Below are 22,241 nucleotides of genomic sequence, written 5' to 3'. Positions count from 1 at the left end.
TGCTGGATGACTCATATTACTTGTTTACAACTCCCCAAGCCTGTTATTTGGGGCTTCATACAGGGTTATAGCAACACTCTATTAGAAGTACAGGTATGTGCCATCGTGCTTGGTTTCAATGTCTTGTTGGTCTAATCTCCCAGAACTCACATTGGCCTTAAACTCTCTTAAGTAGCCAGAGATAGCCTTGTATTCCCTGTCTATAATTTAGCCCCTCCTCTCAAGGGTGAGGTTACCTGTGTACCATAGAGCCCAGGGCTTTATGTATTCTGGACAGCACTTGCCAACTGAGCCACATCCTCTGGATTCCCTCTGAGACCGCTGCTTGCTTTTCATGTTCCAAAACCTCTTCTGCTGAAATATTATGTTCTTTTATATAAGAATTTAAAAATTATATGAAGACTGGTCTTTAATAAGACTAAGGTCAGAATTGTAACAAAGGATTTCTTCCTTCTACCCCCAACCCTTTACATAAAAGTATACCTCCTTTCCACTCCAAGACAAATTTTTGTTTTTTGAGACAGGTTTCTCTGTGTAGCCTAGGTTGTCTTGGAACTTACTCTGCAGACCAGACTGGTCTCGAACTCAGAGATCCCCCTGCCTCTGCCTCCCATGTGCTGAGATTAAAGGAGTGAATCACGACCACCATGGTGGACATTCTCTTTTGATAAAATGGATTTCCAGAGTCAGCTGAGCATGGAACTGACTTAGAAGCAGCATACTGGCAGGGCTGTGCCCATCAGCAGTGACTCCCAACTGCTACCAGGATCGTTTTAAGAGGTTGCTCACCCAACAGAGAAAGGGATTCGAGTTCAGTTTCATTTTAAAAACACTGAGCATTCGAAATAGATACTTCATTGTTGGACACAGGCCTTGGTCAGTTAGAATGCTTACTTGATGTAAGTTAATGAGTTGCCCTTTTTTCTCATTATAAAAGTAACATATACCACTTTTGGAGGCTGGGTTTAAGCTGTGGAGAGAAATTCTGTTCTTTCACACTCGTTAGAGAAATGAGAGGAGGGGGCAGATTTGCTATTCAGGAACTGTTTATGCTTTCTTGTTTTCTTTTTTCTTCCCTAACTTTCCCTTGTGTCTGGTATTTTAAAATTCTAGTTCAAAGTTGGTTCAGTAGTTAGATACCTGCTGCTAAGCCCCAGGGACTGTTTAGTTCCGGGACTCTGGAAGGAGAGAACTGACTTCTGCAAGCTGCCCTCTGCCCTTAATGTGTGCACCATGAAATGTGGGTATGCATTGTGTGCATAAGTAATAAAATATTTCAAAACTTGTTCTCCCTGAGAAGGGCCAAGTGAAAATTTTGCTACTACTAGCATGTTTAAACATTCTTGGACTGCAGTTCATAACCATCAGCCCATTGAACTTTAATAGCTACAGGGTTTATTATATGTATGAGTGCTTTATCTCCGTGTACATCTGATGCCAGAAGAGGGCATCAGATCACATTGCAGGTGGTCATGAGCCACCATGTGGTTGCTGGGATTTGAACTCAGTCAGAACCTCTGGGAGAGCAGCCAGTGCTCTTAACCGCTGAGCCATCTCTCCAGCCCCTAATAGATACAAATTTAAATCTAGCTAGGGAATTCTGCCTAAGGATTTCCCAATATACCACATTGCAATGGGTTTTCTTTTGAAATGGAGAAATGTTTGCAATTTAATTTAAAATTAAGATGTTTGGGTGAAGGAGATGGCTCAGTGGTGACAGTGCTTGTGACCCGATTCCATCCCAAGGAATCATGGAGATGGCTGGATATGGTGGAACTCATCCGTAACCACAGCACAAGAGATGATAGGCAGACACACAGGAGAGTCACCTGGGAGCTTGCTGGCCAGACAGCTTGCAGAAACAAGAGACTGCCACAAGGTGGAAGGTGGGAGACTGGTAGGTTTGGTCCATTGCTATGTATTGGTAGAAGACTGGCCCTGGTTGCCCCCAGGAACTGGGAGATTCTCACTTCAACCCAAATGATGTTCTGTAACCTTGCTCCCCAAGTTATCCCTGATTGGTGAATAAAGATATCTGCAACCTGTAGCTGGGTGGAAGAGAGAGGCAGGGTCTGGGGGTCTGAGGCAGGAAGAAGAGAAGGTGGAGAGAGTAGACACTATGGGGTAGGTGAGTCATGAAAACTTGGCCACGAGGGATGGCTAATTGGAGTTAAGAGCTGCCCAGAGGGAACACGGCAAGTTACAGCTCAGAGTTATTAATGGGGAAGTAAATTTTAGTAGCTTAGAGGGTAGATATCCGCCCAGCTGTAGGACATTAAAGGCTTATTATAAATATAAAAGGTGTATGTCTTTTATCTGGGAACGGAATGATAAAAAGGGGGTAGAAGCCCTCGATTGAGATTAAATAATTAAAACAGTTGACAGTGCCCTAAAGTTATTTCTGACAGCACACATAATTCACATGCAAGTTAAGTATGTATGTTTAAAGACAGATAATTCACTTTTTTTTTAAACTGGCAAGTAATTCTATTTATTTAGAGGCTGAAAGATGGTTCGGTGGGCTGCTCTTGATTCCCAGTACACACGTCATGACTCAAACTGCAGCCCTGGCCAGAATCAAATGCCCTTTTTCTGACCTCTGTGGGCATCAGGCACACTAGTGGTACAGACATACATGCAGACAAAACACCCATATAGATAGATAAAAACCCACTTGTTGCAGTTTTGGAGGGTAAATGTATACTTAGACCAACCTGTCCTTGACTACAAAGTAACACAAGATTTCTATTCATGAGGTGAGGACCTGTAAGTGGTCCCAGCTCCTTTTGGAAGCAAATTCGTTGTTGACAACTATGCAGTATGTTTCAACACAAGCCCCTGGGAAACAATAAAACTCATTTCTTGGGACAAATTACTTTTAGTCATAATTCCCCAAAAATGTGTTTGGAAATCTAGGATCATACTAGGCTAGTTATTTAACAAATGGTCTGGTGGCTAAGTATACTTAGAAAGTCATGATTTCTCAGATCCTTTACTATGTCAACTGGGATCCTCCCAAGTGTCGTGTTTCTGTGGCACTGGAGACAGTCCAGGTCTCCAGCAAGCTCCTCAAGCTCTTCTTCCTCAGACTCCTCTTGCTCAGGAGACATCCTTGTCCGTCATCTTGTCTGTGGAGCACACAGCCACATAATTCAGCTTAACTTGGACTATGCCATAAACAGCATACACTGTCTTGGAGGGGTCATCTGGACTTTGTGAATATTGTTGAAATATTCTTGCCTAAGACTTTAAATTTGATCTCTCCTTGAGTATATATTTTTTTTCTTTTTTCTTTTTTTTTCGGAGCTGGGGACCGAACCCAGGGCCTTGTGCTTGCTAGGCAAGTGCTCTACCGCTGAGCTAAATCCCCAACCCCTCCTTGAGTATATTTTATGACAGTCTTTCCTTTTTTTTTTTTTTTTAAAGATCTATTCATTTATTTAATGTGAATACACTGTCGTTCTCTCCAGACCCACCAGAGGGCATCAGATCCCGTTACAGATGGTTGTGAGCCACTATGTAGTTGCTGGGAATTGAACCCAGGACCTCAGGAAGAGCAGTCAGTGCTCCTAAACCATGAGCTATTTTTCTAGCCTCTTGTGACAGTCTTTTCTAGAGTGTAGATTTCGTTATGTTTGCAAACAAAACAGTAATGGACAGAGACAACATTCACTCTATGAATATTCTTTATTGATAATCAGATAATGTAAAATAAAACGAGCTCAGAGGTAGTCATGGCCCCTCCCAAGCAAATGTTAAATCTTAGATAATCTGAGAATTTATTCATTTATTTTTCTGAGACAAGGTTTCTCTGTGTAGCCCTGGCTATCTTGGAACTCACTCTGTAGACCAGGGTGGTCTTGAACTCAAGAGATCTGTCTGCCTTTGCCTCTGGAGTGCTGGGATGAAAGGCGTGGGTCAACGCTGCCCCCACTCGATCTGAGCATCTTTAATAGCTATTGCTCCTGTGCTTTTAATACAAGAATCGCTTAGAGGGCTTGTAAAACAAAAACCAGCATGAAGCCTCTTGCAAAGAGCTATGGGTTGGCTTGTGAGCTAAACTATGATTAAATGGTCTGTGAGACACAGTCCAGTGTCTGCGTATTAGTGGTGTAAGTCTAGAACAAACTCGGTGTAGAATCTGTCATAGGCATCAAGAACACGATGTTCTTCACCTGATCCAGCATCACGCTCCCTTACCTGAGGTCACCAGGAAGGCAGAACTGAGCTCACAAACATCTCTAGGTGCCCCTCAGAATGAGATCAAACTCCTGTTGCAGTGGGAGAACAGGCATGCTGTGTATACTTTTCCTAGAAACAGATACGTCTCGTGACAGCAGCAGCTCATACCCTGGAGAGCAGAGCTGGTGTGCACCGTTTTAATGCAGGCAGAGTTCAAGTTTGAGAAACCTGGATTCTTTTTTTTTTTTTTTTTTTTTTTTTTTTTTTTTTTTTTGTGGTTCTTTTTTTCGGAGCTGGGGACCGAACCCAGGGCCTTGCGCTTCCTAGGTAAGCGCTCTACCGCTGAGCTAAATCCCCAGCCCCGAAACCTGGATTCTTTACAAGATAGGATTTTTCTGCATTGCCCTGGCTATCCTGGAACTCTGTAGGAAAGACTGCCCTTGAACTCACAGAGATCCACATGCCTCTGCCTCCCGAGTGCTGGGATTTTACCATCTCAGTTCAAAAGTGGCAAACATGTAAACTAGGCACTTTGTGAACATTTCCTTGGAAAGAAAGTGATTCTTGGTCACTGGCATCTCCATTTTCAGGTCTCCTTTAATTAGGTATACCTACCGCCTTCAAAATAGTTACCAACCCAAGTACTCCTGTGCTTTCTCTACCTGGCAGAGGGCAACAGAAGTCTTGAGGATCCGGGCCATAGAATAATTTCCTGGTCATGTTTTGTCTTGTGACCGGGAGTAGTTAATGGAGATTGAACCCAAGCCTTTGTATATGCTGAGTACTGTCACTGAGTCATACCCCCTCACCCTGTTTAAGTGATTTTACACTGGGTTTTGATACAGATTTGATTTTTTAAAAATTTATTTATTTTATGTATATGAGTACACTAGCTGTCTTCAGACACACCAGAAGAGGGCATCAGATCCCATTACAGATGGTTGTGAGCCACCATGTGGTTGCTGGGAATTGAACTCAGGTCCTCTGGAAGAGCCCTCACTGCTCTTAACTGCCCAACCATTTCTCCAGCCCCTTGATACAGATTTCTAATTTAAGTAATGTTACCTTAAGATGGACACAGTGGCCCAAGCCTATAGTAGCTACTCGGGTGGCTAAGGCAGGTAGATCCAAAGCCAGTTAAGATTACAGTGAGTTTCAAGCCCAGCCTACACAATTTAGTGAGGTGCTGTGTCTGAACAAAAAGTAACGAAGTAACAAAGTAAAGACTCTGGTTCAATGGCCTTGTGCAAAGCCCTGGGCCAGTCTCCCGTAAGACATGTGCACACGTAAGTTCTTCCAGTGACAAGTCTCCTGTTAGGCCCAAGAGCCAATTCAGCAAACAGCTCGTTTCCTTTCACGCAATCTTAGGAAAGGGTCAGTCAGAACTCAGAATACCCAGCTGATGGCAAACCAAGTTCTCTCCTACATATTTTATTGTTTTTGTTTTTCTAAGATGGGCCTCACTTGTAGTCCAGGCCAGCCTTGAACTGGGTCAATCTTGCCTCGGCCTCCCAAGAGCTGGGATAACAGGTGATCAGCCACCACACCTGGCTTAGTCTTATATACTTCAAATGTAACATACTCAGATCCCCTCCTGAACTATTAATATAAGTTAATGCTTGTTTAAATAAAATGATCAAGATATTCAGGCTATTTCCCAATTTAGAAGTGGTTAAAAAGCTATGCATACGATTGATAGACTAGGTTTGGCACCAAGAAAGGGCACCAGGATGCCCATATATCCCTTTAGAGTCTCAAGCCTTCATTGCCTGCTGAACACTGTGTGTCCTCACTTCCTGTGGAAAATGCACGGCACTCAGAAACCTGCACCTCGGAGTTGCAGCAGATTTTCCTGTTTGACATTTACCCTTTGAGATAGGGTCTGGCTGTGTAGCCCAGCTGGCCTAGCGCTAAGACATGCCCCTGCCTCTGCCTCCTGAGTGTTGGGATTAAAGGTGTGGGCCACCATGCCCAGCTTTCTCTTCTTAGGCTGTGCTAGAAAAAAGTTACTTTCACGGGGGACACTTCTACTCGGAATTGATTATCTGGTCTGGAAGGCAGTGCGGGTGCTGGTTAACAGCCAGCTATGCCTTTCCCACCAGCCTTGTAGTGAGCTCACTCGCAGTTGTCTTTGGACTGTTTTTTTGATGCAACATGAAAAGTGTGTGTGTGTGTGTGTGTGTGTGTGTGTGTGTGTGTGTGTGTGTGTAGCCGAATGTTGCCAAACATAAAACTTATATGGAGTTCTGGAAGGTTTGTAGTTTCTCAAGTAGATCCTGGTTGGTGTGAAAGAGCTCATGGCGTACTAGAGAAGGTCAGCATGGAGTAGTTCCACACCGCAGTGCTGTAAACTCACTGGTTAGGACCAGCTTCTTTGAACTCGACCGCCTGGAACTCCATGGGCTTCCGGTTGAAGTCGGTACTGGAATCTTCTCTTTAACAATTTATTCTAAGTATGAATACATTGTTGCTGTCTTCACACACAGCAGGAGAGGGCCTCGGATCCCATTACAGATGGTTGTGAGCTTCTATGTGGTGACTGGGATTTGAACTCAGGACCTCTGGAAGAGCAGTCAGTGCTCTTAACCCTCATGGAATGGAGTTTTATTGAGCAGGAAGTGGCACAATCAGAATGGCATCCAGACCTGGAATTTCGAGCACTGTGTTGTGTTTAGGGAGCGGGAGGGCTTTGGGCAGTCCAACTCCCCAGATGCTGGTGGATGATGGACTTGGCAAAGGTACCCGTGAGTAGCAGCTGGGTCAGCAGTGAGGGGGTGCTAACTGGCCTGGAGAGGTTGGCAAGGATCAGTAGAGCAGCTTTCAGTGACTGAATATGGGAAGCGAACAGCCTCTCAACTGTCAACAGGGTGAGTCCATGTTCCTATGTGTTGTATTGAGGTGGGCGTGTCTGGCGAGCAGCTGCCTCTGAGGCTCAGGCAAGAGACTAGGGTTACACAGGAGGGGCCATCTTCATAGGACCGTGGCATCAGATGCAGGGAGGCAAGGACAATGGCACAGGAGACAGAGGCCACGTCATCTGTTGGGCTCTGCAGCCACATCAGACACGTTTGCCCACTTTCTGTCATTCGTCCTTAGAACGTTGGCAAGAGTAAATGTTCTTAGTTCTGCTATCTAGAAATTCCTTCCTTTGGGGAGAACCACTTATGTGCAGTATCAGCTCTCTACAGATAACCCTCAGGAAGGGTCGTCCGCAGCAGGCAATCAGAAAGTGTCTGGTTTTGATCCACGTGGCTCTCCGTACACAAATTGTTTTTCTTATAGGGATGTGTCTGTTCGGCTTCTGAACTTTCTTACAGTGTTTGGGACTCCTTTGGGATGGAGTTTCCATGGGCAGCATTTGCTAGGCAGTGACTCCATTTTATCCAGACTGAAGAATGATTTTGTAGTTACAGGTTGCTCTAGGCCAGGTTTGGAGACATCCGGCTTTCTTCTTAAGGAGAACAGTGGAGTCCATCCTACTGTAGTCGCACAAGAGGGAGAGTTGCCATAACCTGGGGTAACCGATCCCCGATTCCACGGGGTCACGGGGGTTGAGTTTCACATTTTGCTTTATTTGAAAAATATGTGCAAAAGAGTCACGAAAAATACAAACAAACTAGGCTTTGTTGCAGCAGAGTGGCTTGGCTTTAATTTGTACAGAGGAATCATTGGGCACGAAGGATTTGATACGGAGACGGAATCTGGCTGCCATCGCAACGGGAGGTGAAAATCCTTTTTAAGAGCACTGAAGGGCTGGGATTTCGATGGAATTGTAAGCTTCGTGAGGTGTGAGTCATGTCCAGGGACTGTAACCTGAGAAGGAACAAGAAACAGTTACTCGAGTGATTTCAGATTCATGTGGGGTCAAGACACGAAGATCTGAAGGCAGATCTCCACCCCTCGGGCTCAGCTTTTGAGACGTGCGTGGGTAGCTTGAGAGCGTGCCAGACCCCCGGGGCCAGCGCCCAAAAAGTTGCCAGTGTCTCCTGAAGTAGACCACAGGTGTCAATGCTGCTACCAAGAATTAAAAAATGAAGTAAGCTCAGAGACCGGTTCAGCATGTGCTGAATAAAGGACTGAACAGAGGAAGGAGCGACTGATTCCTCCAGTCATTTTCAGTGGGTCGGGGTAAAGAAGCCTAGAGCATCCTTACTGGATATCAAGATTGTACGTAGATTCTTTCTCCAATTTCCTCCTATTCTCCTTGCCACTGACCTCAGGTGTACAACTCCATGTCACTCCCCGCCCGTCCTTTTTTTAAAAAACAAAACCAAAAACCACGCAGGGGTGCGGTTTTTTCGTTATTGTTCTTTTGCCTGCACAGGTCTACCACTTGCCTGCAGGGCTTACAAAGACCAGAAGAGGGCAGCAGATCTCCCAGATCTCCCTTTCCTGCATGGCCGGTTGTGAGCTGCTCTGTGGGCTTTGTGGGTTCCGGGACTTCAACCCAGGTCTTCCGAGTCCCTCTACGCTTTCTTTTAAGAAGCTCAATTGTTTTAAAAACTACTTTTTTTCTTGTGAATCTTCAGGTAGACGGTGATTTGTTTGTGTTTTGAGGCCCTCGCTGGCTTAGAAATAGACCGGGTTGACCTCAAACTGAATCCACCTGCCTCTGGGCAGTGCTGACCTTAAGGGCTTCCTTTTGAGTGCTTTATATATTTCTAGAAATTAATCTCTTAGTAGAGAAGCCATTTGCAAACCTTTTCTCCCAGTTCTGAAGATTCAGGGACTACTTGCTGTCCCTTTGCCCTACTTCTTAGTTTCTCTTTGTCTATCTTAATTTTTGTGCCTTTGGGGCCCTATCTAAAAAAAAAAATCACCACTTGACATAGATGCCTTGAACTGTTTCCCAAGTACGCGCGCGCGCGCGCGCACACACACACACACACACACACACACACACACACACACACACATACACACGTTTTTGTGAAGCGTGCTTTTTTTTTTTTTTTTTTTTTTTTGTGGGATCAGCAGGCATTGACTGTCGATGACGTGGGTAGGTAGCATGGTTATCCTGGTGATATCGACTCTTCTGGTCGATGGGGTGCTTGTCCTTTCAGTGTGTTCTCCGTAATTGCGTTTACTTGTGGTTAGTAAGCTCCTTTTCTTGAGGCAGGGGCTCAGAGCTGGCCTGAAGCTCTGCTTCTCTAGCGAGGGGGTTGAAAACACGCGCCTCCGTACCTGGCTTACAATTTTTATTGCAAGGACCTGTTGGTCAATTTCTAATCATCTCGTTTTTTTTGTAGCTATAGTGAATGGGATTTTTTTTCTTAATTTTTTTTTCACCAAGTTTATTTCTGATGTATATGCATGCTACCCACCCCATATTGATTTTTTTTTTCATCCTGGAACTTTCTGTACCTCATTTGTAAGTGTCAGCTGCTCTTTGATGAAAGTTATAATTTTTTCCTAAGCACAAAACCCATGACATCTGTAAAGATAATTAACTTTTTACTTTCCAATTTTATGCCTATTATTTTCTTGCCTAATTGCCCTTGCTAAGACCTCTGTATTTGCCATTCCTGACTTGAGAATAAATGTTTTAGTCTTTCCCCCATTCTATATGGCACTTCCTGTGAGCCTTTCACATACAGAGTTTGCTACACACACACACACACACACACACACACACACCTTATACCTAGGAGAAGCTGAAATCTTCTGCATCTGCGGCTGTGGCTGGGGACAGTGAGTGGTAGGTCTGGAGGCACTCGGTAGCTTTGTTTCTGGAGCATAGGGACCCAGCTGTCACCACCTGTCTAAGCTCCTGATTGGCAGGTGCGCTGAGTCTGTGGACTGAGGAGCTGGCTCTCTACAGTGCCAATACTGTGGCCGACAGGGGCTTCCCTAGATCTTATGGGGCAGAGCCAGGGGGCAGCTGGGCTTGTGGCATGGTAGCTACTGGACTGGGGGGGTGGGAATCTGTTTTCTCTTCAGTGAAACCAAGGCCCCAGCCAGAGTCCAGGTTGGCTACCAGCTCTCAAGATGGTGTTTGGCAGTGGCTATGGGATGGCAAGAAAAAGGGACGAGCTTCTTAGGAACAGAAAGTCACTTCCAGGAGAGCTCTCTGGATTGGATTTAAAGCTTGTGATTTCTCATTCCTGGTCCCCTGCAACACTGCTGCTTGCTGGCACCTCCCTACTGCCCACAGTTCCCCAGCAGGTCTGGGTGCCAGCACCGTGCTGGCACTCCCCTCTTTCCTCTGGGGTCATTTCCAGCCACTCCTTTGCCCGTCTTTTCATTCATTCCTACCATATGGTGTCTGTTTTGCTGCCCTGACTTCTCTGACAGGGCTACATGCAAGGCACCTTAACTTACATTCTTTCTCCTGGTCTGACTGATAAGGTTACTGTGTTCATTAGAATCGCCGTCTTGAGCTGGCGGGATGGACCAGTGAGTGAGAGCACCTGCCCAACATCCCCAACAACATGATTCAGTCTCTGGAATGAGACTGCCAGAGCTGTTTACTGACCTCAGCAAGTGTGCTCTAGCACACATATACAGAGCTGGAAAACATAGTCCTTGGCTTCTAAGAATTATCTGCCAGTTAGGAAAACGCATGCTTTCCCCTTCTACGACAAGGTTTCTCTGTGTAGCTCTGGCTGCCTTGGAACTTGCTCTGTAGGACCAGGCTGGCCTTGAACTCAGATCCAGGCGGATCTCTTCCTCTGGAGTGCTGGCATCAAAGGTATGCACCACAACGGCAAGGCTATATGTGATCTTCCCCCGTTGGCTTGTTTCTGTCTTCCACTGCTCTCCTATTGCAGGTCTGATGTTAACCTTTCCTTCTGCCTTGCTGTCCCCATGGTTAGAGTTTGCACTTAGCGTTAGCCCTCCTAGGTGAGCACTGGGCATTCTATATAACACCAGGCCCCACTCACATTTATCACGTAGGACCCAGGCAAGAGAAGCAGGTAATACTCTCCAAGCTTGTTGGTTCTGAACGGGCAGATATGTTTTCTGTCTTGGGCTTCCACAATTACATTCGGCAATGGATTTCCACTCTGATCAAACACTTGACCCTTTACACCTGCAAGGCAAAAAGAAAATTACATATAAATGCCATGGTTTGAGTCAGTGAGATGGCTGAGGGAGAGTGCTAGGTGGAAAAGCCTGAAGACCTAAGTTCGATCCTTGGAGCCCAGAGTGGAAGATTCCCTAAAAGCTGACTGCTGACCTCCACATGTGCCCTGGAACAACAACAATACGGTTGAAAAGATTTAAAGTAAATAACACATCTTATGGCATATGAAAGACATTTCCTTTAATGATTTGAGAAACACATCCCTAGTACTTGTTATCTGTCTTAACAGTGCTCAAGAAAGGAAGGTAATTTTGATGCCTGTAAATCGCAGTTGAGCTACAAGCTGGATTTATAGCTTAAATTGCTGGTTATTGGCTATTCAGTGTATAGCACTTATTATCAAAATGGGAGATCAGAAATGACAATAACCCATCCTTGCTGTGTCCAGGTTGCTTCCTCCCCCCCACCCCCCGGAGCTGAGGACTGAACCCAGGGCCTTGCAAGCGCTCTACCACTGAGCTAAATCCCCAACCCCCAGGTTGCTTTTTTAATCATCAAACTGTACAGACATACAATGGTGGGGAATTCCTTAGAACCCCAACCGAAAACCATTAACTTCCTAGACAGTCGTCAACATATAAGGACTTCAAAGGTTTGTCTTCGCACCAGGCAAACTAAGTGGGAAGCAAAATGTTAACAGCGGTGTTGCTTGTCTTGTTATTAAGTAAGATTAGCCAACGTTAGGGTTGGGGATTTAGCTCAGTGGTAGAGTGCTTGCCTAGCAAGTGCAAGGCCCTGGGTTCAGTCCCCAGCTCCGAAAAAAAAAAAAAAAAGATTAGCCAACGTTTATTGAGCAATTAATATGTTCCAGGCTGTATACTGAGGGCTTTGGGTGCATGTTCTCAATGAATCCTTACACCAACTCTGCAAGATGACAATGTTATCAGAGCCTCACAGGGCTGAGGTGGCACTAAGTAGTAGAATTACTGTTTAGCATTGAGCACCATACACATAGGTCTGGGTTCAATCCCCAAGACATCAAAACAAAACAAAACATTGCAAATGTGAAGAGTAAGGCTTTGGGTGATTAAAGTAACTTTCTTCTCTTTTTTTGATGGTTCAAAGGATCAAATCCATCCCTTAAATAACCTCCTTAATTTTATAGCCAACTACATAGCCAGATATGAGATCCACAGCAATCTCTGGAATCCACACTAAAGCCTGTGTTAGACTTGCCAACCTCAAGACTTCAGTGTTCACAATGCCAGGGATCGAACCTAGGACTTCCCACATCCCGGGGAAATTCCCTCCCCTGACTACACCAGCCACAATTCCAGTTTGTTCCCTCCAGTGACAAATCGGATTATCTGAAGGTGACGTCACTTATGCCTAACGGCATGAATGAAAAAACAAAATAAAACCCAATGGTAACAATCTCCAAATAGCTACACTCAGCCACTGTTTGTCATGAAAGAAAAACGCCAGGAAAACAATAAACAGTGTCCTCTAAAAAAGACAGAGAGGAAAAATGAAGGGTTTCATATTAGCAACAAAGTAGCTTTATCTCAAGTATGAAGTGGCTCCCTGACCTATGTGCCCCCCCTTTCTGGTTCACTTCCTCCCTCAGCTGGCGAGGAGTGGGTTATAAAGGCCATCTTTCCTCTCCATTTTATCTATGGAGGCCAACTCTGCAAACACATCTTCCTGACGTTTTTTCCCCTCTCCTTTTGTCTTTCTCATCCAAGTCTCACTTATATTTGTCCTTACACGTATTCAGGGTGCTGAAGTCAGGCACTGAAAAGAGACCACTAGATCCAAAGGTTCAGAAAGAGCTGCTGTAGCAGGAGAGGGAACGGCCAACATTGGGGGGGAAACACCAGCTAGTAAGCAAAGACGGTGAAACTCTCGTCTCAGTCGGAAGGTGCAACCCTCCCTCGGAGATACACTGAACGCTCCGTGGGAAAAAAATGGAGCGTTTTTTGGTCACCATTCAGAGTGGGAGCCAGGGCAGGCCCCCTGAAGAATTCTCCTTCAAACTTGATGACCACACGGTACCCTGTTCTGGATCTGATTGAAAGATCTCCCTCTTGGCCCAATTGGAATCTGGAGCTCAGTCCCTTCCCAGTTTCTTAGGGCCAGGTGAGGGCGGTGAGCCTTTCCTCAGCCTCTAGGCTCAGATCTGCCTTAGAGTCCAGGGAGGCTGGGGCAGCAGCTGTTGTCATAGCGTGCAGCTTCCCAGAGTTGAGACAAGCTAGCTGGGCCTCGGAATCTAAAGATAGTCTTTCCCAGCCCAAGAGAGTACATCCTGGAACACAGCCATGGATACTACAGAGCCCAAGTTTAGAGTGAACTCCTCTGTGAATCCCACCAGCCCCTCTGGAGCCACAGAACCGGCTGCTGTGTAGCAGGGTGGGTCTTTTACTCTGCCTTTTTATCACACAGAAGTCTAATGCTTTCTTTCAAAAGGACACCGGCCTAACAGCTAGGTGCTAACACCGGCTCCTGTCCTCCAGACCAGACCCTGTGCTGTCCTGGAGGTTTCTCTTTCCCACATAGGGCAGGTCTGAGACTTCCAGAGGAGTCACCATCAGACACACAAGTCTAGCACGTGGTGAACTGTTACCAGTGAATGCCCAGTGTGGCAGAGACCAGGGAATGCCATCACAGGAGTGTTCGCCTTCTCACCTAAAGACAGAAGTCCTCTCTGAAGACGGACAGGGCACTAATGTGGAGGAGAGTTTCTATTAAGTAGTAACACCCACATTGATATTTTGAAATAGTTTCATTTTTTAAGTCAGAAAAATATTCCCACCTTAAGCCACAAGGGGGCAGGATTGGCGTGCTAATAAATCTACCGTTAAATGAGTTTACATCAGATTACAGGGACAGGCAGATGGAAAGATGTTCCTGATACAGCCTAATTAAATGGATATGGCCTAATTAAATTCAATGCACTGATGCTAACAATATTTATGCTATTATGTCTTACTTATTATTACTATTATTTCTTACTTATGCTATTGTTTGCCAGCCCGCACAGCTTCCACATACTCAAACCCAAGTAAACCTGGCATGCAAAACCGGCCCTGATTCAGCGCTTTGAGGATCATCGAGACGGCTACATTAAAAGATGACGAAGAGGGCGGCACGTCCTTGATGACAGTAATGAAGGGTGAACTTCACAAAAGAATTCAGAGTTAACTCACTAAAGGATCAGTATCGGGAGAGCTATGATGGAAAGGTTAAATTAGTCCAGGACTCACAGGGAAAGGCCAGCGGAAACCGAAATGTTAGAATAACAGCCGAGGACCCAGCACAGTGATTACATAAGGGGGAGGGGGAGAGCCGATGATTTGTTTATAAAGTTATGAAGGTGCCAGCAACCACTTGGTTTTCTTTTCAAATTTTCCCATTTGCTTATTTATTGATGTATTTGTTGTCTTGAGGAGGCATCCGTGCTCTATGGCGTAAGAGTTTGGAGGTCAGAGGATAGTTTGCAGGAGTCAGTCTGTCCTTCCACCCTGTGTGCTCCCTGGATGAACTCAGGTCACCGGGTTTGGCGCAGGCGCCTTTACCTGCAGTGCCCTGTAGGGGGCTCCAACTAGGCTTCTAATTGGAGATATTGCAAGAGTACGTCCGGTTTTTCCTGATCTTTTGCCAGATTTACATATCATTCAATACATCAAATTGGAGGCACCCTGGGCTTTTACACCCTCAAATCAAGTGAACACGAATCATCCTCTCTTATGAACAGCTGGGCACAGCGTCTCTCACATGCCATAGATAATACACAGAGACTTCAAAGCCTTCGTCCCGGCATAGAAAACGAGGCCCAGCCGCAAGCCCCCAGAGGTTTGGTCTATGCTCGACCCACAGGTTCTACCCACACCGTGTGAGCTTAGGAGAAGTGAGAGGACACAAACCTAGGTGCACCTGTTTTATGTACTCGATCAAAGAGGCTTTGTTATCATTCCAAAAGAACGGTAGCTTCTCCTCCCGAGGGTATTTACAGCAGGACAGCTCCAGGGTGATTTCAAAGCACTGGGCCCAGATGTAGTTGTAATCTTGCATTCCCCCTGCAAAGCAAGCACATCTCATTTTTGTTAAGGACCAATGGTGGAGGGGAGCCAAGCATCGCATGCCCGGGAAATGTGTGAATGAGCCAGTCAGGAGAAAGTACTTGGAAGTGGGAAAAGAGGCATTGACTATACACATCACCTTGGACTTCACACCTCGTCACGTGACCAGGCAGACACAAAGAGTCCCATGAGGTAGCTGGGGCAGAGCTGACTGAAACTCAGTTAAACACCAAAATTGAGTGAGAGATGGGAAGGACTGCCCCCAACCCTTTTGAAAGTACTAAGGGTGTGGCTGGAAGGTAGAGGTCACATTTTACATGGATACAGGCTATTTCTGAGAAGAGGGTTGGGGGAGGACTGGAGACAGTAAATGGAGCACTCATGTTCTCAAAAACATTTTAAGTTGAATATATTGCGAAAAGGAAAAGACAGTTTATTGACTATACCACAGAAAGGTAGAGGGATGAACCAGACAGCAGAATGAGATTATTCTTAAAAGTATTTCTGCAGGGGTGGAAAGATGGATACTGGTACTTTCACAGAAAACTTGAGTTCGGTTCCCAGCGCCCGCACCAGTTGGCTCAAAATCACCTATAACTCTGAGGGTCTGAGGGATTGGACCCCTCGTTCTGGCCTTCCGCACACATGTGGCATAGACTCACACAAACCTCCACACATACACATAAAAAACAAAACCAAACAAAACTAGGAACACTGGTTATCACCTCTCTTTAGGGCAGCAGCTGTAGATATTAAGTCACACAGGTCTAGGGACACTTTCTCATGAGTAGCAAAGAGCAGGGCACAGCCATCTTGCAGGAGCCCTTGTGGCTTTGGCCTTCTTTATGACCAGATGTGTCTGAGGCTCAGAGGAAGGACGCTGCTGGTTCTATGAAGGCTCAGACGCAGGGATGTGTGGCTTCCGGCTGCCATTGCTCACGTGTACCATATAATTCTTTGACATTAGGAGACCCTAATTTCAAAGGGTTGTAATTACTTCGTATTTTATAAGGCATGAAATTTCATATGTGACATCTCTGGATTTATGTGTCCTAAATTTTCATGTCTGAAAAAACGTGAATTTAACTGAGAGGATTTTACTTCCTGGTGGTATGTTACATTTTAGACGAATGGCATCTTAGTTTTGATTAAATGCAGTCCCTCCTCCTCCTCTTCTCTTTCTGTGCCGTTCTGAGCTCAAGCCAGAATCTCATACTAGTTCTGTGGTGCACCACCGAGCCACACCATCAGCCCTATAGTAACTTTGAAGGAGGTAGATTTTACCTTGTTACACTCAGCACCTGGTCTGGTTTTAACAGGAAATGTCCTTCTGTAGGCTCACGTGTCTGAGCACTTGGTCCTTGGCTGCTCCCGGCAGAAGCAGGGCCACAGTGACAGGGCTAGTGGGTGGCATCTGACCCCGGAATCCCAGTGGCCTCTGTTTCCTGATCTGCCAAGGCCCCACCTCTGCCTCTATCGTGCAAGTGTCAGGTAAATGATGTCTCTGTCCCAGCAAGGACAGCAGTAACCAGTACAGCATCCGCCCCAGAGAATACATGTGTTCTCAGTCCCAACAGGCATGGGAGAAGTTTAAGTCCAACGAAATGCTCAAGGGGTAGAGAGATGGCTCAGGGTGTAAGAGCACTGGCTGCAGTTACAGAGGACCCGGGACCTAGCACCCACATGGCGGCTCACACCCCCCTGTAATTCCAGCGTCAGGGGAGCTGACTCCCTCCTCCAGCTTCTGTGGCATAGCACACATGTGGTTTGCAGACGTACACACAGGCAAAAAACACATATACATAAAATGAAAAAAATAAATAAAAATCCACGAAGAAAATGTTGAAATGTTAAATAATATATATAGACCTAGATTCTAGTGACAAAGATTTTTTTTTTGGGGGGAGGGGTGGCTGCAGAGATGGCTCAGTGGTGAAGAGCACTGACTGCTCTTCCAGAGGTCCTGAGTTCAAATCCCAGCAACCACATGGTGGCTCACAACCATCTGTAATGAGATCTGATGCCCTCTTCTGGTGTGTCTGAAGACAGCGACAGTGTACATAAAATAATACACAATATAAATAAGTATTTTTAAAAGAGATTTTCTTTTTTCCTCTCTTTCTTTTTCTTTTTTCTTTTTTTTTCGGAGCTGGGGACCGAACCCAGGGCTTTGCACTTGCTAGGCAAGGGCTCTTCCACTGAGCTAAATCCCCAACCCCCCTTTTCCTCTCTTTTAACACTATGGATTTTGTATTTATCTCTGAACACACACACACACACACACACACACACACACACACACACACACACCCTTAAAAATAACTTGAAACTTTGGGAATTTCCACACATCTGGATTTCTGTCTTGGCCGTTACGGAGGACCATGAAGGACACTTGTGCCAGGAAACAGAGGGTCCTTTGTAGTGACGAAGATGGAGGAGTGGGGCTGTGCTAGAGACCTGAGGTGAGTGGGAGCAGGTCAAGAACAGCGAGTGGATTTTATGGTGCCTCCGTGTCTAGCTGGGCTCACTGCCTGGACGCCATCAACTGTGGTCTACGCTTATTTACCTCATCTGGAAAATTGGCCGTGGGCCACCCAGACACAAAAGTACCAGTTTGTGCTAGATCACTAGACAGCCCATGCACCCAGAGTGACAGCTGGCGAAGGCGCCTGTGGAAGCGGCCTGTGTGCAGAGATGCAGGCTGCAGCTTGCTGTCAGCGGGCTGGGTCCGCTAGCCTGGGAGGGAAGACTGCTCACCTCTAGCACGAGGTCATTTCCCTTGCCCTTTCTCCCTCAGCCCCTCCTCATGGGTTTTAGTTTCCAGACGAGTGATGGTTTCTATATACCCCTGGGCTTCTGTTGACAGTACTTGTTCCATTAAGAGTGAGCTAAGCCTTATGGTGTAGGTCTGTCTGTAATCCCAGCTACTAGGGAGGCTATGGTAGGAGAATGGAAGGTTCAAAGCCAGCCTGGGCAATTTAGTAAGCCCCTGTTTCAAAAGAAAAGTAAAAAGAAGGCTGGGGATAACCCAACAACAAAACACTTGCCTAAAAGGTGCAAAGCCCTAGATTCAATCCCTAGTATGGCCAGCAAGAGGAAATGATAGTATATATAGTTCAGTGGTCTGCCACTGAATATCCCTCCTCCTGGGTGAGCTTTCTCCCTACACCGTCAGCCCTCCTCTGCCTGGCCATCCTACTCAAGGGTGGGAAACCAGAACGCCTTCCTTTGGTTCTGCCTGAAGAGCATTTCTTCCCGATATCCAGCTTCTCTTCTAGACTCTGGAAGAAGACTGGCCACACTGTCTCCATGGCTGCCTGGTCAGAAATGGTGGGAGCTTTGTGGCAGCTGTGCTTGTTTGAGGGACTTTTTTTTTTTTCTTTTTTCTTTTTTTCGGAGCTGGGGACTGAACCCAGGGCCTTGCGCTTGCTAGGCAAGCGCTCTACCACTGAGCTAAATCCCCAGCCCCACTGAGCTAAATCCCCAACCCCGTTGGAGGGACTTAAGTACAGTCACCTTCCTCTAAGATCCACCCCACTCCCTGCCTGTGTCTGCTGTGGCCGCAGGCTCCTTCACACACCTGTGGCTTTTCTAAATCTCTCTTCCTACTCTAATGGCACTGTAACCCAGTTCCTCACACTCATCCCACTTGAGGACCAGGTCTGTGTCTTCTTTCCCGGTACAGTTCCTGGATGCGGTAAGCACACAGAGAATGAAGGAGACCACGGGCAGGGAGGAGCACGCCTCTGCATCTTTCAAACCATCGGTCGCTTCCACCATTCCTGGGGTATTATGGGACAGAGGCCTGACTGAGGGACCACATTGTGCCTTGAAGGCCTTTTTGACCCTCTCTGGTGCTTCCAGTGAAGGCAACCGGAGAACATGAGGAAGAGGAGCTCACCTTGCAGTGGATACCAGGAGTACCCGTTGATGATCCCGTTGGGGAAGCTCCTCTTGTTTTTACACTGATCCCCTTTTGTCATGTTGGGATTCCGTGAGGCATAGGTGTACGCCAGGTGTTGAAAAACATCGTCATCTGGAGTCAGGCTTCGGGACAACAGTGTCCCCGTGGCTGTGTTAGAAAGACAAAGGGATGCGAACAACTCACCTTCGCAGACACCATCACAGCACACAGAGAGGGTAAGCAATCGTGGCACACACACACAGTCTTGTTTCCTACCTCCGGGAACACCCCCTCTATCCTCTTTCTGCTTTTTAATGAACCAGGGTATCAGTTCACAAAATAATCAGCCTAGAAAAGAAGGCAATGGGGCTGGAGAGATGGCTCAGTGGTTAAGAGCACTGACTGCTCTTCCAGAGGTCCTGAGTTCAATTCCCAGCAACCACATGGTGGCTCACAACCATCTGTAGTGAGATCTGATGCCCTCTTCTGGTGTGTCTGACAGCTACATTGTACTTGTGTGTGTGTGTGTGTGTGTGTGTGTGTGTGTGTGTGTGTGTGTGTGATAAATCTTAAAAAAAAAAAGAAATGAAGGTCATTATCAAGCTCTTTGTCATGCTTGTCAGTATCTGGAGTTCAGTCATTTTCCTCTGGTGATGCCAGGGGTTAACAGGTACCTCAGCCACACTTTCAGTGTTGTGTGTGTGTGTGTGTGTGTGTGTGTGTTTTGAGACAGTCTCTCTATGTAGTCCTCGATGTCCCAGAACTCACTATGTACACAGGCTGGTCTCAACTTTCTAAGTGCTGACTTTTCTAGGTAAACACATCTCATTCTCCAGAGTCTAAAGCAGTGGTTCTCAACCTTCCTGATGCTGCGACCCCTTAATACAGTTCCTCATGTGGTGGTGAACCCCAACCATAAAGTTATTTTCATTGCTACTTCATAACTGTGATTTTGCTGTCATGGATCATAATATAAATATCTGATATGCAGATAGTCTTAGGTAACTCCTGTGAAAGGGGCATTTTCCCCCTAAAGGGGCGGTGACTCACAGATTGAGAGGAGCTAGAAACAGTCAACACTGTTCACACAACTCAAAAAAAAAAAAAAAGGTAAAAAGATAAACCACCCTGGTTTTATTTACTTCCAGCCACATAACCTAAGTCTGTGATACAAGCAGCATCTGGCTGTAGGATTTCACTGATGGTGGCCATGTTATGGGTTATCACTTCAGCCACTCTGTCCATCTACTGGTTAAGAATTACTGGAAGAGGGGTTGGGGATTTAGCTCAGTGGTAGAGCGCTTACCTAGAAAGTGCAAGGCCCTGGGTTCCGTCCTCAGCTCCGAAAAAAAACAAACAAACAAACAAACAAACAAAAAACAGAAAAAAAAAAAAAGAATTGCCAGAAGAGCTGGCCATATAGCTTAGGCTGCACCATGCCTGACTAGTGTGCATATCATCCTAGGTTTGATCCCCAGAATTTCCTACACGCGTGCCTGCAAGGACCAGAAGTTCGAGATCACTCTCAGCTACATGGTCTGTTTCAGGCTCCCTGGCACGCATGAGATTGTTATCTCCCTCCCCACCCCCCAAACAATCCCAGGAAAATTGGGGAAGGGTTGCGGAAGCTAGGGTCTTTCTAGTCCAGTGAGAGAAGTTAGTTGAGGATTGCAGAGTTCACCTGCTTCAGAGGTGCAATGGTTGCTTACAGAGCAGGGACCCCATCACTTACCTTGCACGCCATTATCAAAGGGGTAACTGGCCACCAGGGCACCCCCATGGAGATTCGCAGAGAGGACAAATGTCTCGGTTTGCAGCCACGTCATGACCGCCAGGGTCTCGGGCTGCTTGGTTACACTGTTATTTTCAAAGGCATCAGGGAAGTTTCTGTTCAGGTCATAATTATTGTAGTTTTCCCTTTAAAAGAAAAGGATTTTGTAGGGTTTATTGGAGTGTGTGTGGGGGGGAGGGGGCTGGTCTTGCTGGGCACAGACCTGAGGCTTAGGTTCCAGGTGTTTCCCAGATGTGACTGCAGGTTGAGAGGATAATTGCTTTGGAAGCCTCTCGTGAATCACAGCTAAAGTCCCCGTCCCCTACTGTGCGACTTTCTTTGCCCATGGGACATTAGCTACTGTGGCACGTGCAGTCTGGGTGCTGGTTTGCATTCTGGGACTTGTTCTTGGAACGGTGCCTTTTAGACTCTGAGGCACCACTGGTGGGCTTCGTAGAACAATGAGGAACCCGGGTGACAGGCCCTCTGAGAGCTCAGACACATGGCCCCAGGCTAACTGACATTGATATCCCCCCCTGCTTTGCCCTTCTCAAACTGCAGACTTACAGAATAAAACAGTTAATGTAAAGGCTCAGTCGCCATGCTCGGCAACGATCCTTACACGGCAGCCAAGGTCAGAAACAGGTTAACTTACACAGACATGCGCAGGACGCTGGCATGACCATGCTAACTGTGCTAGAAAAGTTAAAGAGGAAAGGAATCCAGTGGTGAGAGTTTACTTATTTTTGGCAAACTCAACAGATTTATAAACCGGGCGACGATATGTGTAATCACTGGAGAAACGCCGAACTCCCTGAGGCAGTTTGAAACAAAATATACCAAAATATATACTTCTTAGGCTATTGGATTAATAAACCAGTTTTGGAAGGCTGATGTATTATGCTAGGCTGGTGGTTCTCAACCTATGTGTTGAAACCCCTTTTCGGGGGGAGGCGAAGTCGAACCACTCTTTCACAAGGGTCACAGATCAGCTGTCCCGCACGTCAGATGTGTACATTACAATTCGTAACAGTAGCACAATCACAGTTATGAAGTACTAATGAAAACAATTTATGGTTGGGGTTAGCACACATGAAGAATTGTGTTAATGGGTGGCAGCATCAGGAAGGTGCAGGGCAATGCGGAGCTAACAAAGATAAAAAAACCACAAAGCAAGGGCTGGAGAGATGGCTCAGTGGTTAAGAACACTGACTGAGGGGCTGGGGATTTAGCTCAGTGGTAGAGCACTTACCTAGGAAGCGCAAGACCCTGGGTTCG

The 22,241-nt window shown here is 46.2% G+C and overlaps 1 protein-coding gene across 1 annotated transcript in view; it reads right to left on the bottom strand.

The window, feature by feature from the left end:
- Positions 1 to 3,667: 3,667 nt before the first annotated feature.
- Cpm (carboxypeptidase M) overlaps positions 3,668 to 22,241 on the bottom strand; it is a 60,516-nt gene continuing 41,942 nt past the window's right edge. The window contains exons 5-9 of the mRNA NM_001108098.1: positions 20,925 to 21,109; positions 19,190 to 19,360; positions 15,133 to 15,285; positions 11,067 to 11,215; positions 3,668 to 7,995 (exon numbers count right to left, since the gene is read on the bottom strand). Of these exons, the coding sequence (NP_001101568.1) occupies positions 7,753 to 7,995; positions 11,067 to 11,215; positions 15,133 to 15,285; positions 19,190 to 19,360; positions 20,925 to 21,109 (901 nt within the window). The 3' untranslated portion in view covers positions 3,668 to 7,752. The remainder of the gene's footprint in view (positions 7,996 to 11,066; positions 11,216 to 15,132; positions 15,286 to 19,189; positions 19,361 to 20,924; positions 21,110 to 22,241) is intronic.

This window comes from Rattus norvegicus, chromosome 7 (assembly GCF_036323735.1).
Source record: "Rattus norvegicus strain BN/NHsdMcwi chromosome 7, GRCr8, whole genome shotgun sequence".
Lineage (NCBI taxonomy): Eukaryota > Metazoa > Chordata > Mammalia > Rodentia > Muridae > Rattus > Rattus norvegicus.
The sequence above is the reverse complement of the archived record's forward strand: the minus strand, read 5'-3'. Positions and strand labels throughout refer to the sequence as shown.